This window comes from Chanos chanos, chromosome 9 (assembly GCF_902362185.1).
Source record: "Chanos chanos chromosome 9, fChaCha1.1, whole genome shotgun sequence".
Taxonomy (NCBI): domain Eukaryota; kingdom Metazoa; phylum Chordata; class Actinopteri; order Gonorynchiformes; family Chanidae; genus Chanos; species Chanos chanos.
In genome coordinates this window covers 35561289-35576786 of record NC_044503.1, presented here as the reverse complement: position 1 = coordinate 35576786, position 15498 = coordinate 35561289, and the positions used below count along the sequence as shown (strand labels likewise).

At 40.1% G+C, this 15498-nt stretch overlaps 1 protein-coding gene across 1 annotated transcript; it reads right to left on the bottom strand.

The window, feature by feature from the left end:
• Positions 1-9323: 9323 nt before the first annotated feature.
• On the bottom strand, positions 9324-14647 carry LOC115821707 (guanylate-binding protein 1-like). Its single transcript, XM_030785510.1, has 9 exons — positions 14473-14647; positions 13892-14019; positions 13565-13674; positions 12703-12911; positions 11777-12019; positions 10812-11092; positions 10292-10504; positions 10002-10104; positions 9324-9682 (listed from the first exon to the last, which is right to left on the bottom strand). Exons 1-9 carry the CDS (start codon positions 14642-14644, stop codon positions 9324-9326), a joined length of 1818 nt encoding a protein of 605 aa, XP_030641370.1. The 5' UTR covers positions 14645-14647.
• Positions 14648-15498: the final 851 nt, after the last annotated feature.

The window sequence follows — 15498 nt, the reverse complement described above, 5'->3', positions numbered from 1 at the left end:
GATTTATAAAAAGCTAGCATGGGCACCCTCTAAGTGAATTTCCCTCAGTTTAAGATCAGAATTTGTCTTCAGCTAAAATTTGCAACAGCATTACTTTGTCTCTTTCATTTCTTGTTTACTCTCCTAACTATGCAAATACATCGATAATATTTGCTGTGTGTCGCGAAGACGACATGAGCTTTTCAGGCCCAGTGAAATTGTTTTCAGAGAAATTTTCTACAGTGCCAGGGGACAATGGGGAAAAAAAAGTTTTCACATTTTTCTGAGACCGGGATCAGGCTAAGATCTCGCGAGAAAATCAGGTTCAAACATTTGTGAGCTGTCTCTCAGTGGACCCAATCCTACATGCGAGAAAAGTGAACTGACACACTGATCTGTCTAACAACATAACTGCAGCTGAAGTAAAGCAATATACATATGAACTATCAAAAAAAAATCGTAAAACGTCATAATGGTGTAGACTGCGAGGAATTGCATTAAACTATCCAAAATAATGACTCACTAAAATAAGAGTACTTTTATATAACCGTCCAGAACTGCGTGATTAATTGCAATCTCATCAAAACGCACGACCTTGCACAAACTTGCCTGCGCTCAGCAATATACCGCCTCAAACACTGAGAGATTGGCAGAGAGACCGAGCGCTGCTGAACAAGTAATCTAATAAGACTAAATTTACAGCTTGTCATCCGGAATCTTTTATTAATATTATCAGCATGAATGTGCTTTTCATTCTTTGGTCAATCGTCAATGCTGGTGAGTGACAAAAACGTTTTCTTTCGTTCCTAATAAACACTGCTAAATATCCATGTAGCTGCGTGCCATTTTTTCCCCATTTTTGCTATTTGAAAAAAAGTTCTTTAAAACGCTTTCTGTATTTTAGCCGTGGCAGAAAACTGGCTCCATCATGACAGTTTCGTCTTTGGAGAAGCTGGAGGAAACGCGACCCTTCACGGTCGAGTTACTCTATCCGTGTTCTCACCTTTGCAAATCTTCTGGTACCATCAGAGCGCCGCCGGTAAGATCAAGCCGTTGTGTTATTTTACCAAGGGATCAATCAAACGAGACCGTTATGAGGGAAACGTGCCGGGAGCGCAGCAGGATACTTTTCTGTCGATCCACCACGTCAAGGTCAACGACTCTGGCCGCTATTTCTCCGTTCTCACGGACGGGAAGAAATATTCTCCAGGTCCGACTCATTACTTAGTTGTTACAGGTAGGATTATACACTTATTTCTTTGGCCAACGCAAGGAAATTTGGTTTAACATTATCCATTATTTTGTTATTACAAAGCAGTTCCTTGGGGGACTATTTTAAATTTACATTTGAGAAATCAAAAAAAATTATTATTATTATTGTTGCTGTTCTTCTTCTTCTTCTTCTTCTTCTTCTTCTTCTTCTTCTTCTTCTTCTTCTTGTTTAAAACTAGAAACACACACACACACACACACACACACACACACAATCATACGTACAAACGCGATACACATTTTCTTTTCTTTCTTGGTTAGTAATGATGATTTATGATTTATTTATCATTAAAATAATCAGGAAATCATTTGTAACATGTGTATTTGTTATTAATTCTACCAATAATTTAATTAGTCATTGATACACAATTTAGTGTTGCACCATATTCATGTTCACTTATTTATTATTCGTCACATGAAGCATTGTTGTATTTTATTTAAACACTCTTTCTCTCTCTCTCTCTCTCTCTCTCTCTCTCTCTCTCTCTCTCTCTGTCTCTCTCTCTCTCTCTCTCTCTCTCTCTCCAGATTCTACGGTACCCCCGTCCCTACGTGTGTTTGGTGAATCTGAGTCTGACAACTCTACTATATTCCTGTGTGAGCTGTCTGGAGGTGGTCAGGGATGGGACGATCCATTCTGGGAAACTGAGGGAAACGCAACAGCGTCACAGCAACAAACGGGACAGAGGATAGACGAGGACGGGTCATTTATTCGATGGTCTGTCATCACCCTCCCCAAAGCGGACAACACACTCACAGCGAAGTGTGTGTGTCACCATAATGAGACAGGAGTCCTCGTTCAATCATCTGAAATGCATTTGTACACTGGTATGATACTGATTTCTCTCTGTCTCTTTTTACATCTCTATTTTTCATCTCTCTCTCTTTTTTTTCACCCTCTTCATTTCCCTGTGGTGGACATCAGTTACGGCCTACAGTCTATTGTCATTTAATGCTCTCCCACACATCACTCACATGTAAAAAGCTTGATATGTTCCCATGTATTTGCAATAACATTTTGATAAATTAGCATTAAGATGAATGTTGTTTGTGTTGTGTGTCATTTCAGCTGTGAGTTCCTGTAAGTGGTTGATGTTTCTGGGTTCTCTGTGTGGTCTGCTGCTTCTCATCACTGGAGTCTTTACGGTGTTCTGGGCTCAGAGCTTCTACAAGAGCAGACAGAACCAGAAAAAAACAATTACAAACTCTTAGACTTCTTTCTATGCCTGTTTGTCTCAGGTACCTCTTGTACAGTATGCTGACATATTAATTAACATGCTCACTCTGTGTTCAAGATGTAAGATCTGCTCACATGATGGACTGAGTGTGTTTTCTTATCATATACTTTTATTCGTTTAATAAATACACATAAATAAATTTCTCCAATGACTTCATGTTATTCTACATTCACTGTGCAATCTAATCTTGATTCAGATCCCTCCAAAACAAGCTTTGAAATGAAAGAAAATGTAATGGAAAAAGATGTTCCGCATTAGATTCACGCCCAACCCCCCCCCCCCCCCCCCCCTTTGTTCTCTATCGTTCACTGTGGTCAGAGTGTAGTGGTGGTAGAGGACAGCTGGGAGTTTCAGACTGACAAATAAAACAAAACAACAAAAAAACAAAACAGACAGGCTCTGCATCACTCAGACATGATCATTGTGGTTGTGTGTGCAGTATGCAGATTTTTCACATATCTGGAGGTTTACACTCAGCATTGCCCAGTTTGTGTGTATGTGTGTGTGTGTGTGTGTGTGTGTGTGTGTGTGTGTGTGTGTGTGTGTGTGTGTGTGTGTGCAATCTGAATTGCTCTACTACACTGGAGAAATGTAAAAAAAAAAAAAAATCTTGTGCATTGTAAAATTTAGTGAACTGTCCTTTTGAGAGGACATTAAGTGTTGGGATGAATTCTGTGACTTTAGTTAACTTTAGTTGAAATTTACTGGAACATTTTAAAATTTTAACGAAAATTATAAAGTATACAACAATAAAACAATGCACTTTCTACTGATTTAATGACAAATTGGATTTATTGTGATTCAGCGTGTGTGTGTGTGTGTGTGTGTGTGAAATATTCCAGTACCTTAGATCATATATTGCGTGATTTTTTTTTTTTTTTAGCTTAGTTATTCAAAGTTGACTGAAAATTGTGAAGTGCAAGTTGTTTCAAATTGAAGTGCAAAATTTTGAAGTGCAGATTGCTTCGTTTCAATGTTGTTTCCCAAATATTAGTTAGATGTTGTCTTCTCAAATTTTGAAACTCATAAAATCCGTTCAGCTATATTAATTGCTGTATGAAATATTCAGTTGCACGGAGGATCTTCAAAAGCTGACTTAGTGTGAAAGTGGCCTACCATCAGTGTCGTTTTAGACTTCAAATAAGACATGAATGTTGCTTTTGACGACCCTGTTTCTTCTGTTTGTTGAACACAGAGGGGGGAAAACATTGTGGTTAAGAGCCGTTTGTTGTACATTTGGAGTTTGAGCGAGAGGCCAGGCGTGTGTTTATTTGTGGTTTCTTCACACAGTAAAGAATGGTAGAATACGTTACAGCGGCGAGACTGGTTTCATTCTGACTGGAAAGAGATTGTGGGCACATTACGCACGAGAGCGCACTGGTCCTGGCGGGAGCAAGATCTTCATGCACTTTCACCTGTAGCCTCACACACTTTTTAAGCGTTTAAGCTTCTTAATGGACATCGCTCGATTCGTCACTCTCCTGCTTTCTTCTTGTGTTGTAGGTTAGTGCTCTTTATTCTTTAATACGACTGACGTTTATTTCTCTTTTTTTATGTTCTGGGTGGCCATTAGTGCCAGTGTCAGAACGGAACAGCTCAGCTAACGCGTTTTATCATCTGTCATTTCAAATCGAGCACATCTGCTTGTCTGTTCTGAATGACGTGTCGTACGGAAATGAATTACTTGATTTTAAAGTGTTCCCTGTTTTTTTTTTGTTGTTTTTTTTCTTAGGCGCAAGCCGATTAATTATTTCCAGACCAGGCACTGACGTCGCCCTAATTTGTACTTGCTTGAAAAAACAACATTGCCATCTGGACACTTTGCGATGGACTCGCTTACATAGAAACGGTACCGTCGAGGTGATTAACACAGACTGTCAGGAGAACACCGGTCGTTTTTGCAGTAAAGCGGTTAAGGATTCGGAAATCCGTCTGACTGTGTCTCAGTTGGAGCTGCACGACGCAGGGCGATATTACTGTAGTGACAAACTGAATGCACACTCCGACTTCTCTACTGGAGGTACTCTTCTCCACATCGGAGGTTAGTAACAATCGGAACTTTTTTCTTTTGACAATGATAATAATGAAAAAAGGACTTTTACCCAGTTAAACAATGATATAGATAGATAGATAGATAGATAGATAGATAGATAGATAGATAGATAGATAGATGAAATATAACGGGGTGATTTAGTCTTTCACATGCACATTTTCCAACAGATATTGACCCATACTGTTCATGAAACAAATGAAAAAATGTAGAGAAAAAAAATACATTTGAATATATAAATGAAATTGAGAGAAAAATTTGAGACTTCCGAAAACGTCCTCGGTAATCAAACTATGCTAATATAATGGACGATACTGAACAACGTAGCTAAGCCAGTACGACAAATGCTGATCCCCCTGTTGTATTTTCCGTTTGCGATCAATGGACCGCACTGTGAACCGTGAGTGTTAATGGGATGAAAGAAAACTTTTTTAACCCAAAAATGACCGTCACTGGATTTTGGGTTGTGTTGCAGATGAGAACTTTTGGACGAACAAAAGTAAAATATCATTACTCTTTGAGCGGCTCAACGATTCATCTGAACACCAACGGTTACAACCGAGAAGCTACGCCGTGCTGCGTTGTTTAGTGACCGGTCTGGGTGCTCCATTAAAGGCTATAACATGGCGTTCAAGCAGAGGAAAGAGCCAGACTGGTCAGATTTTGGAATTAAAGGAGGCCAATAATGGGTGAGTGACAGTTTTTTTTTTTTTCTAACCTGAAGTTCTTGTAAGATTGATTTTTTTTAATCTCGAAGTTAACTCACAGTTAGGCGTTATCTATACACTTAGAATAAAGTGAATGACAATGCCTCGCAGTTGCACTGACTCGTTCTCTGTTTCAATTGCAAATGATAAAAGTGTAAGACATTTCTTGCTTTGACGTCAGTGACAAAATAGGTTACTGGAAGGCAAATAGAGCAAAACAGTATCCTGATCTTTGAGGCTTGGTTCAGCTTTGTAACAATGACTTTAGGCTATATAATCTTGCTTTGAACAGGTTCCAAGTGATGAGCCAGTTACAAATTCCAGTTCCCATCAGCTATCAGTTGTACTACAAAAAAAGTGACCCTGACCAGGACAACAACTCCTCTGAGAACAACGTTCCCTGGCACGAGCCTGGGAACCACGGGGCAGATGAATGGTGGTGTGAGGTTCACACTGGAGAAGATAAAGTTTATAGGAGCAACGTATTCTCACTGAGCAAGAGGAACCAAGAAGATCCTGGTACAAAATACAGACAAAGACACAGACACAGACAGACAGACAGACAGAAATAGAGACAGACGCGTCGATAAAACACTTAAAATCACCTCCTTGGAATAAACTGTGACCTTTGCATGTTCCGTGGTTTGTCCATTTTTTGCCTCATTAAAAGTGTTTGAAAAAAACAGATGGGGACAATATAAACACATTCAAAATGGCACAGACACATCACTGCCATACATTTAAATAGTTCTGCATTTGTCTGGTTTCAGAATGACATTCTGTCAAATTTTAATGCACTTCTGTATTTCCTGTAGGTTCAGAGTGGTGTACTGCTCTGTCCCATGCAGCCATAGCACTCAGTACAGTGTGTGTGATTCTCCTCCTTATACTCATCTCTCATTGGCTGTGTCATCTACGCACAAGTATGTTATTGTACAGATTTAAAAAAAAAGAGACTTGGATTAAAAACTGTTCAATCGGCTTGCAGATAAATGATAGAGGTAATAAATGCAGTATTACAACAGTGACTGTATGTTTCCAATTCAGGACCTTCACCAGACAATAATTCACCTTTATCAGACACACAGGTAAGATTAATACAGAAAGACAAACGGTTAATTGCTGTGTGTGTGTGTGTGTGTTTGTGTGAGCACGCATGCACATGTGTGTTTGTGTGTATTTGTGAATGAGTGAAAGTAAAAGAGAGAGAGAGAGAGAGAGAGAGAGAGAGAGAGAATACTGAACATTGCACTGATTGCCAAAAGCTCTTTTATTTTCCACAGCAATAACCATAAAGAGAGATTAATGAGATTGGTGTTGGGTGAAATGGAACAGAGTGGGGTATGAGAGTGATATCCATTTTTAATGTCGTAGGGTGATCAGCAGGCAGAGGGAACATACGCACAGCTCGATTTCAAACCACCAGAGTCAAAGTCTGGTAAACAACGCAGAGACAGATGCAACGACACACAGGATGATACCTCAGTTTACAGCGGAGTAAAATGTAAGTAAAGCTATTTTGTCTTTTCAGAATTAAATAAAGTTGTGTGTGTGTGTGTGTGTGTGTGTGTATATATGGATACTTTTCAAATACTAAGGATGTGTTTCAGGTTCGGAACCATCAACAGCCAACACTTCACCTTTATCACAAATTGAGGTAAGATTTCTGTGTGTGTGTGTGTGTGTGTGTGTATGTGTGTTTTGCACATTTGTGTGTGTGGGTGTACGTGTGCGTGTGTGTGTGTGTGTGTGTGTGTGTGTGTGTGTGTGTGTGAAGGAAAACGAAACAGAAAAGTGGAATGATTACTGTTCCCTTTCTTCATTACACAGGACAATCAGCAGCCAGAGGTGACATACTCTCACCTCAATTTCAAACAGCCGTCGGAGTCAAAGTCTGGTAGACGACACAGAGAGACACCAGTAAACACACAGGAAGAGACCTCGCTTTACAGCCGGGTGAAATGCGGCTGAATCTGTCGCTGTCCCCACGGGTTTTGTGCCGTGAAGTTTACAGGCTTGCGTCCATTTGCATACAGCCAGCTATTTCAAATTTAGTATTCTTCAGAGTAAAATCTTAGAGCTAACTTCACATGGAAATATTGTGCAACATGTGGAAGTATTTTGCAGATTTCATCACGAAAAGATTGCTAATGAACAATATTATAGCTATTTAAAGCTCAAATCTGGGCTAAATTTGAAGTTCTGTAAGTCGGAATATATTCTCCAGGTATTGTAAACAAATGAGATTTTATGGCTTGCTTTCGCATTCAGCTCACTTCGTATTTACAACTAAATAAAATAATGACAAGTTTACTGCTCTTCATTGAAATGTGTCTGTTTGTCCTCTGATGTCATTGTCATATAGTAAAAGGTTGTGACCCCTGCTGTTGAAACATAGGTACTGCTTCTTTGTTCACGCACCTGATTCGAATGTTCATAACTGGAAGCACTTGGAAAGTAGTAGATTCTACAGCTGAATAGTACTATTAATTGATGTTATTACAAGAGAAACTCCTCCGCTGCTGATGGCCAACCATTGAGCATCAAATTAATAAATAATGTTAGAAAGAAAATATCCCTCCCCTGCTCCCTGAGTCTTTCTTGGCTAGCACAACTACCATAACCAAGCATAGAGATGTCTCCCTCTATCATAACAACAACAACGAATGCAATTGGAATTATGTGTTATTTTTGAGATACATATTGGCTTAAAGTCAAATTTAGGATTAGGTGAAAAAATTAACCTTGGTAATTACCAGTTGTACCAGTTACCAATTGCCTACTGATTACATATATATATATATATATATATATATATATATATATATATATATATATATATATATATATATATATATATATATATATATATATATATATGCTGTACATTGTCGGCGAAATGTTTCACTTGATGTGTTGTGTTTGACTGTAAAAGCACTGGAATATTTAAGGGTTACCATGGGATTTAATTACAGTTGTAATAGTGCGCTAAACATATCTTTTGCATCAACATTTTGCCAATATTATTTGCTGACGGATGCTCTTGTTGTCACTGTCTGTCATATTGAGCATAAGAGGCTGGATACATGTGCAGGTCAGTTGTTCTTTTATTTCCAACAAACATAACAAAAGGCTAACAAAGAACTTACAAAATGCAGGCACAGCCTTTCATGCAGGCAGGGAAACCAACATAATGTCGTGCACACACAAACAGTACCAGACAAAGAACAAATGGGAAAAGTAGGAATATATATATATATATATATATATATATATATATATATATATATATATATATATATATATATATACACAAAGGTCTAAACAAGGCAGAACTACCTGAAAACAGGAGGACTCAACTATGGAACTGACAGGATTAAACTGAGAAACCAGGAAGTAACAGAGCTTAATCAAAACAGGATTAAATAAAAAAGGCACGAGGTACCAGAATTCAATCAAAACTGAACAAAGGGTGTGTGTGTATGTGAGGGGGAGGGGGGGGGGGCAACAGGAACAGGGAAGTTAGTAAAATTCCTTAACCAGTAACTTACAGAGAAATCAAAAAACAAAAAACAAAACAAAAAAAAACCCAGCAAGCTGGAAAAAAACCCCCAGCAAACTGGTCCCACAAGTGTGTAAACAGACACTTTTATACTGCTACACATCACAGGCTATACTGGCATTCATCTGAACTCACAGCAATCTCAGGAAAACTCAAAGGAGTTTAAACAGTGCACAGGCTAACGTGGCATCTACGGATCCTCATTCTAACACCCAGCTTTTCTCTCATGCGACGATGTCTGATTCAAATCAAAAGCCGACAGTAAAGGAGGGGTTGAAACAGGAACGCTTATATACATCTGCTTGTATTTATATCTTTGTGTTTATCTGAAGAAGCCTCTAGTGGTATGTAAGATCTGTGTTAGTCAGGACAAAAGCTTTCCAAACGCCAAGGGGAACACAATTGAGCCTTTTCAGGAATTAGCCAGTGGACTGAATGTTGCTAAGGGAGGTCTGTGGTATTGGTCTGTGGTATTTGAATGGTCAGTGGTAGATCATTAAAAAGCTTTCTGCAATCTAAGGCTTTACAAATCCCCCAAAAATTGTCTTTAAGACAGGCACGAATATATCTTTCATAAAGCCCCCGGAACTTTCAGCTTCTTCTCTCCTCAGCTGCTGGATCTGTTCATTCAGCAGATCAGCCTCGTCCCTGAAACCCTTCTCTAATAGATCGCTCTGCTCCTTCAGCTTGCTCTCTATGGCCAATATCATTTCTTTCTGCTGCTCACGCCTCTCCTCCTCCATCTTCTCCTCCAGCTGCTTCAGCCTCTCCTCCTGGCTGCGACGGTCCTCCTCTAACGTTCTCTTCACCTCCTCTTGCCTCTCCTGCTCTGCCTTCATCCGTTGTTCCAACAAGGCGGTTCTTTCCCTCTCCCCTGCGTGTTCCCCGACATCCCAAAAAGAGAGGAGATGAATCACAGGAGCCAAAAAATAAAAACAGAGATAGAACAGGGTTAGCGTGGAGCAGGGATTATCTCTCCAGAAATGAGTACGACCTCTGGTTACCCGTGTACAGGGTCCGAAAGACTCTAAAAGGATATCATTCGACGAGGTCAAGTAGCAATCAAGTGACGTCGTCCAACCACTGGGTTGGTATCTGACACATCCAGGATTTAAGAGAAAGCTTGAACATTAGCGACGCAGTATATGAGAACTGTACAAATCATGAAATCTGGGGAGTGGAAGGCATCTTACCTTGTATCCTCTTTTCATTTTCAGTCAGTTTCTGATCGGCCTGCAGGATGGAGTTGGACTCTGCACTCCTCTCCTTCATAAACTCCTCCAACACGTCCTCTGCCTGCAGAGAGGAGGATGCACAGTCAACACAACGCAACACAGTTCTGTCATTTTTTTCCTCTTCATGTACCGAACAACACCCCCCCACCTCTACTCACCTCTACTCTTCTCTGTACATAATGTACATCATGCTCTATGTTACACATATCACTACAGGCCTATGTTCTCTTTACTCACAGTGCACCTACCCTGACCCCTTTGTTGCCCTGGTTACGATATTGAGCCAGTATGTTATCGCGGTCTCTGCAGTACACCTCATATCCACCAGGCTGGGCATAACATCCCTCCTGCAGCTTCTGAGCCACTGGTGCGTAGAAGTCCGTGAGGAGCTCCCGGCATTTTTTCTCTGAGGCCTTTTCATTCTGAAGCAGGAGTCCAGCGTAGTATTTATCAATGGTCTCCTTAAAAAGTTAAAGAATGCACCATGCATCAAGTAGTCTTTGCACAGTATTTTTGGCAGTGTATCTAGTTATCACTATATATGTACCTGGATGCAGGGATTGGGTAGTTTTTGGAAGTATGACACTGACTAGTCACCGTGAATGTGATAGTTGTCATTTTATAAAAAAAAAAAACATGGCCACATCTTTTATATGGATTCATCCAGTCAAATGAAATAATAATGAAACCACACCACAAAACCAGTGAGGTATAACTGTGAACCTCTGAGCAAGAACTGCATTTAAACAGACAAATGTTCAGACTCACGGCCAGTTCTTTTAAATGTAGCCCTTCGTCATCCTTAAAGGAGCGTTTCATGAACACATCTGTGGCCACGGTGTTGATCTTCTGGTGTTGAGAAAGGATCTCATTCAGCTCCAGGGGCAAGGTGTTCTCCACTTGTTCCATCCCAGACTCATACGTGCGAAATGCCTCTTGCACCGCCATTTTGTTCTCAATCTGCGCCATGGCAACCACCGCGTTCTCCAGACAGGGCACGTTGCCGCGGGCGATCGTGTCTACGTAGGATTGCACCAAATGGCTCAGCTCTACCAGGAGAGAGAGCAAGGCAATAAATCCACAGAACATTGAAATTTTCAATGTCACTGAAAAATGAGATGAAAAAAACAAAACAAAAGAAAACAAACAAACAAACAAAAAATTTGTTTTATTTTGGACCCGAGAGCCCAGTATGTGAGGTTTTTGCATCATCTAAGGTCTTTGTAAGAGAACCTTTCATTTGCTTACGTACTAAGGAAACAGGATTTCAAGTAGCCCTTATAGAACTAGATACGATTCAGTCACTAGGCTGCATTTCTATAGTCCCTCTAACATGTACCATGGACTTTCTTCATTGATTTGCCCTGTGTGAGTATTCATTGTCTGTGATTGTACAAATGAACATTACCACAGCCAGTTTTGAGACATAACACAAAGATGTTTGGCTCTCAGCGACAGATGAAGTGCAAGTCGGCCGTCTTGATCAGTCCCAATGAGGGACCCATACGCTGCCATTACCTCCATCTAAATAGTACACCGCCGCTACAGCACAGCCCAATGTCATATGTGCACTTAAGACAAAGCAGAACAGGGTTTCTTCCCTTTTTCTTGTCTCCAGTTCCACAGGTAAAAAGTATCACAAGAGATCATTTCACATTATGACATCAGAGACTTGATAACCCTGCTGCTTGGTTTAACATTAAACCACCGTCTCACTCAAACAGTGGACTCACTTCTTCCGCTGACAACGTGTCCTCCCTTCACCGTTTTCACTCGGCTCTCTGCGAAGACGTATTCACAGAAGCGATCGGCAGTCTCCCGAAATTCAGGGCAAAGGTCCTTCACATCCATACGCTCCAGATTCTTCATGTTCTCCGGAGCAGTTGGGAATGGGAAGGTGAAGCACTTCCGAGATGGGAAGTAGTTGCGAATACACTGTCTCGGCAGGTTGTAGTTGATCACGGTCTTTCCCAAACCTGCAGAACAGAATATACAGTCCTCAGCTTGGAGACAGAGAGAGAGAGACCATTCACCAAAATGATAATCTGGCCTTTGCTCAAAAAGTGCAGTGGTTTTCAAAGAGAGACAAGAGTAATTTTTTTCATTCTCAACCATTTTTACATGGCAAACCAATTCAAGATCAGTCACTTAAAAAAAAAAAAATGACAATCAGATCACAACCCAACATATGTTTTTTTTTTTTTAAATCTTCACTATGCTTGTCTACAAAACTGTAAAATACTTTATTGCGTCATCGCACTGTCTTTGCTATACCATTACGCATTCCTCCAACTAACGCTTTTGTTGTACATTAAGCAGCAACAGCCGCCTGTATCTGCTATTGTGACTGTCAGACATCCAGTTGCATGAGGTAGAACATGAAATGATGATCCATTATCAGGATAGGATGACTTTCTTCACAGCTTGGACATCTTTTAATGTCTCAGAAGAAGTGTTACACAGACTGTTAAATGTTGGACACACTGTTTTATTTGTTTGTTTGTTTGTTTGTTTGTTTACCTATTTATTTACTTACTTTCTTACTCATCATTCTGTTCTGTTCAAACAAGTCTCTTGTCTGTTGTTCCCTGAACCCGACTGCATCAGTACACTGTCACTTCAGTCTGGCCTCTCGAGGGCTATGTCACTTAAATCTCACCTTTTTTCAGCTTTAGGGCAAAATCCAGGTACTCGTCATCTGTGACGTCTCTGCTGTCGATTTTCCGTTCCAGGGTGAAGTCTCGGACGGCCCAGACGAAGTTAGGGAAGAACTTCACGAACTGAGCATCCTCCGCCTCTTCCTCATCATCTGCTGATGAAGCACGTGCTGATTTCACCTTGATTTGCTCCGTCAGCTCCGTGACGTAGCTACAGCAAGCTGAGGAAAAATGACTGACAAATCACCCAGGAGATGATTATACATTATCAGACAGATGTGACCCTATATCTCTAACCTCAAGCAAACAAATAAACAAGCAAGTAAACAACAAACAAACAAACAAACATTCAAACACATTGAAAGGCTGATTGTGAAGCTTGTGTTTGTGTGAAGTTTGTGCTTGCTTATAATGCTTGTGGTGACAAGAACGAGATGCAATAAAGACTTATCAAATCTGTGATTAATTAGCAATGCATGGTTAAACATTACTAATATACTGATAAAGTTTCTTTAGTTTCTTTAGCACTGTAGAGGAGTATTATTAAGTGGTTACATAAACAGGATGTGAAGAATATAAAGCTCCCACCCACCAATACACACACATACACACACGCACACACACACACACACACACGCACAAACACACACAAACACACACACACACACACACACACACACACACACACACACACACAGAGAGAGAGTCCCGGGGTACACATACAGCATTTTGTAGTATTTCGAGACAAAGTGAACATGCTGGTCAGTGTTCACTGCTCTGAGGGCAGAAATGAGAGAGACAAAGTGAAGATGCTGGTTAGTGTACACTGTTCTGAGAACAGGAATGAGAGAGACAAAAGGATACTGGAGTTTCTCCAATGCCTGGTTATCGATGGTCCCTCGGCTGTTATACACCAGAGTGCTGCTCAACAGAACAGCCAGACAGAAGATCCAGGCATCGTTCTTCGAATCTCCCTAAATCACATGCAAATTGATTAATCACATTAACCATTTTAAATGTGTGATGTTACAAGATGCGGTTAATTTTTCTTGTAAAGTGTTTCTTTCTGCAACTCAGTGCTTCTGTGATGACCCTGGTGTTCTACACTTAGTTCTGGTAAACTTAGTGATGGTATTGTTGGGGAAAAAGCTCTTTGCATGTTGTAGTTACAGCTAATCTAACTGTCCTTACCTTGTCCACATCTCCCAGTCCCTCAGTGTCCAGCAGCACTAGAGTGTGTCCAGTTTTATTTGGGTGAGGTACACACCACATCCAGATGCCCTTTGTCTTAGACTCTATGGTACTGCCCAGGGCAAAGCCTTTAAAATTAGTGAGATAAGTAAAGGCTACGTTGGGAAACACTATTACAATATAAATCTCTTCTTCTTTACGGAAACACTCAACAAATTCCAAACACTCGTTTAGACTTTTGATGGGTGCAATTTAATATGTTCTATGATGATCTTGTAACGTTCATCCTTTTCTGTCACCCTGTCATGTCCAGCGTTGAAGTTAAACATGCAGGCAGTTATCCATCAAATCCAGATAAACTGAATTGTGGTGAGCTTCCTAAATCCATTTCAGCAGTTCGGTCTTTTAAAGTTTAAAAACAATTATTCACTTTAAGTTGATTCATCAAACAATAGCGTATTGATGCGCCTAGAAAATTCATTTTAAATTTCCTCACAGGTTCCATCCATACATGTCTGTGTCATGGTCTTTTTTTTAAATTTCTTAGAGTTCTCATATTTGCCCTCAACCCCAAGTCTCACCTGTTTGCTTCCCGGCCAGGCGGTTCATGAGGTAGGATTTCCCTGTGCGGTACAACCCCACTACTGCCACCACCACCACTGGCTCTGAGATTCCCCTCAGATATTCCAAGGCCTGTTCCACAGCACGGAGCTTTCCGTGAACATTCTCGATGAGACAAACAGGTGTCTCCATGAGGTTCGAGTGGTTATTCAGGATGCTTCTGATCTTAAATAGTACCTAAAAGTGAAATCAAAACACACAGTGGTGTCAGTAATCAGGTTGTGGAGCTGGCCTTTACAACGTAATTGTGAGTGACCAGTGGACAACAGATAGCTGTCAGTTCACTGAGGGGGAAACCCACTAGCCTGTGTGTAGTAAACAACTCTGTGTAGCAAATGAGTACAGGTCAAGCAAACTGGTAAAACCTTATGGTCAATAATTCCTTTAACACAGCAGCTGGAGCTTGTATTAAGACTACAATAGACACAGCGGATCTCTTTCTAAAATGCATACTTCCCACAGTGTAATTATTATTATTATTATTATTATTTTATGTATTTATTTATTTTTTTTATTATTATTATCATTGCTGTTATTGTTGTTCTTGTTCATGAATAAGTCAGCTCGAATTGCAGACATAATGGCAATAAATCACTTCAAAATCCCTAAATAGTCCCTCTAAATGGCCATAAAATTGGTATTCAAATTAAGAAATCCAAGTTTCGAATTGTTGCTTATCCTACGCATTGGTGAGACACATTAAACTAATTTAAAACTAATTTGTTACATTCTTGGCTGTAAAGTGGATTTGACCTTTTGATGACCTGGTGTATCTGTATACTGGTACAAGGCCTTGCCCCAGTTGCTTACACCATGTGAACATTGTGAAAGCAACCATATAAAACCCATACATTTCTTTATCTAAATATCTAAATACCCATATAGGACCCAGCATCATAGTACAATCTGAACTGCCCATGTGAGATCAGAAGACCAGAACAGACAATGCACAAATTTGACCCAAACCTCTGTACATTCAAGGCTTT

Coding starts and splice junctions, on each gene's coding strand:
- LOC115821707 (XM_030785510.1), bottom strand. CDS start 14,644: ATGGAGACACCTGTTTGTCTCATCGAGAATGTTCACGGAAAGCTCCGT. Junction 10,105..10,291: donor AGGGCAACAAAGGGGTCAGG/GTAGGTGCACTG, acceptor TCCTCTCTGCAG/GCAGAGGACGTGTTGGAGGA. Junction 9,683..10,001: donor AAATGAAAAGAGGATACAAG/GTAAGATGCCTT, acceptor GGGAACACGCAG/GGGAGAGGGAAAGAACCGCC.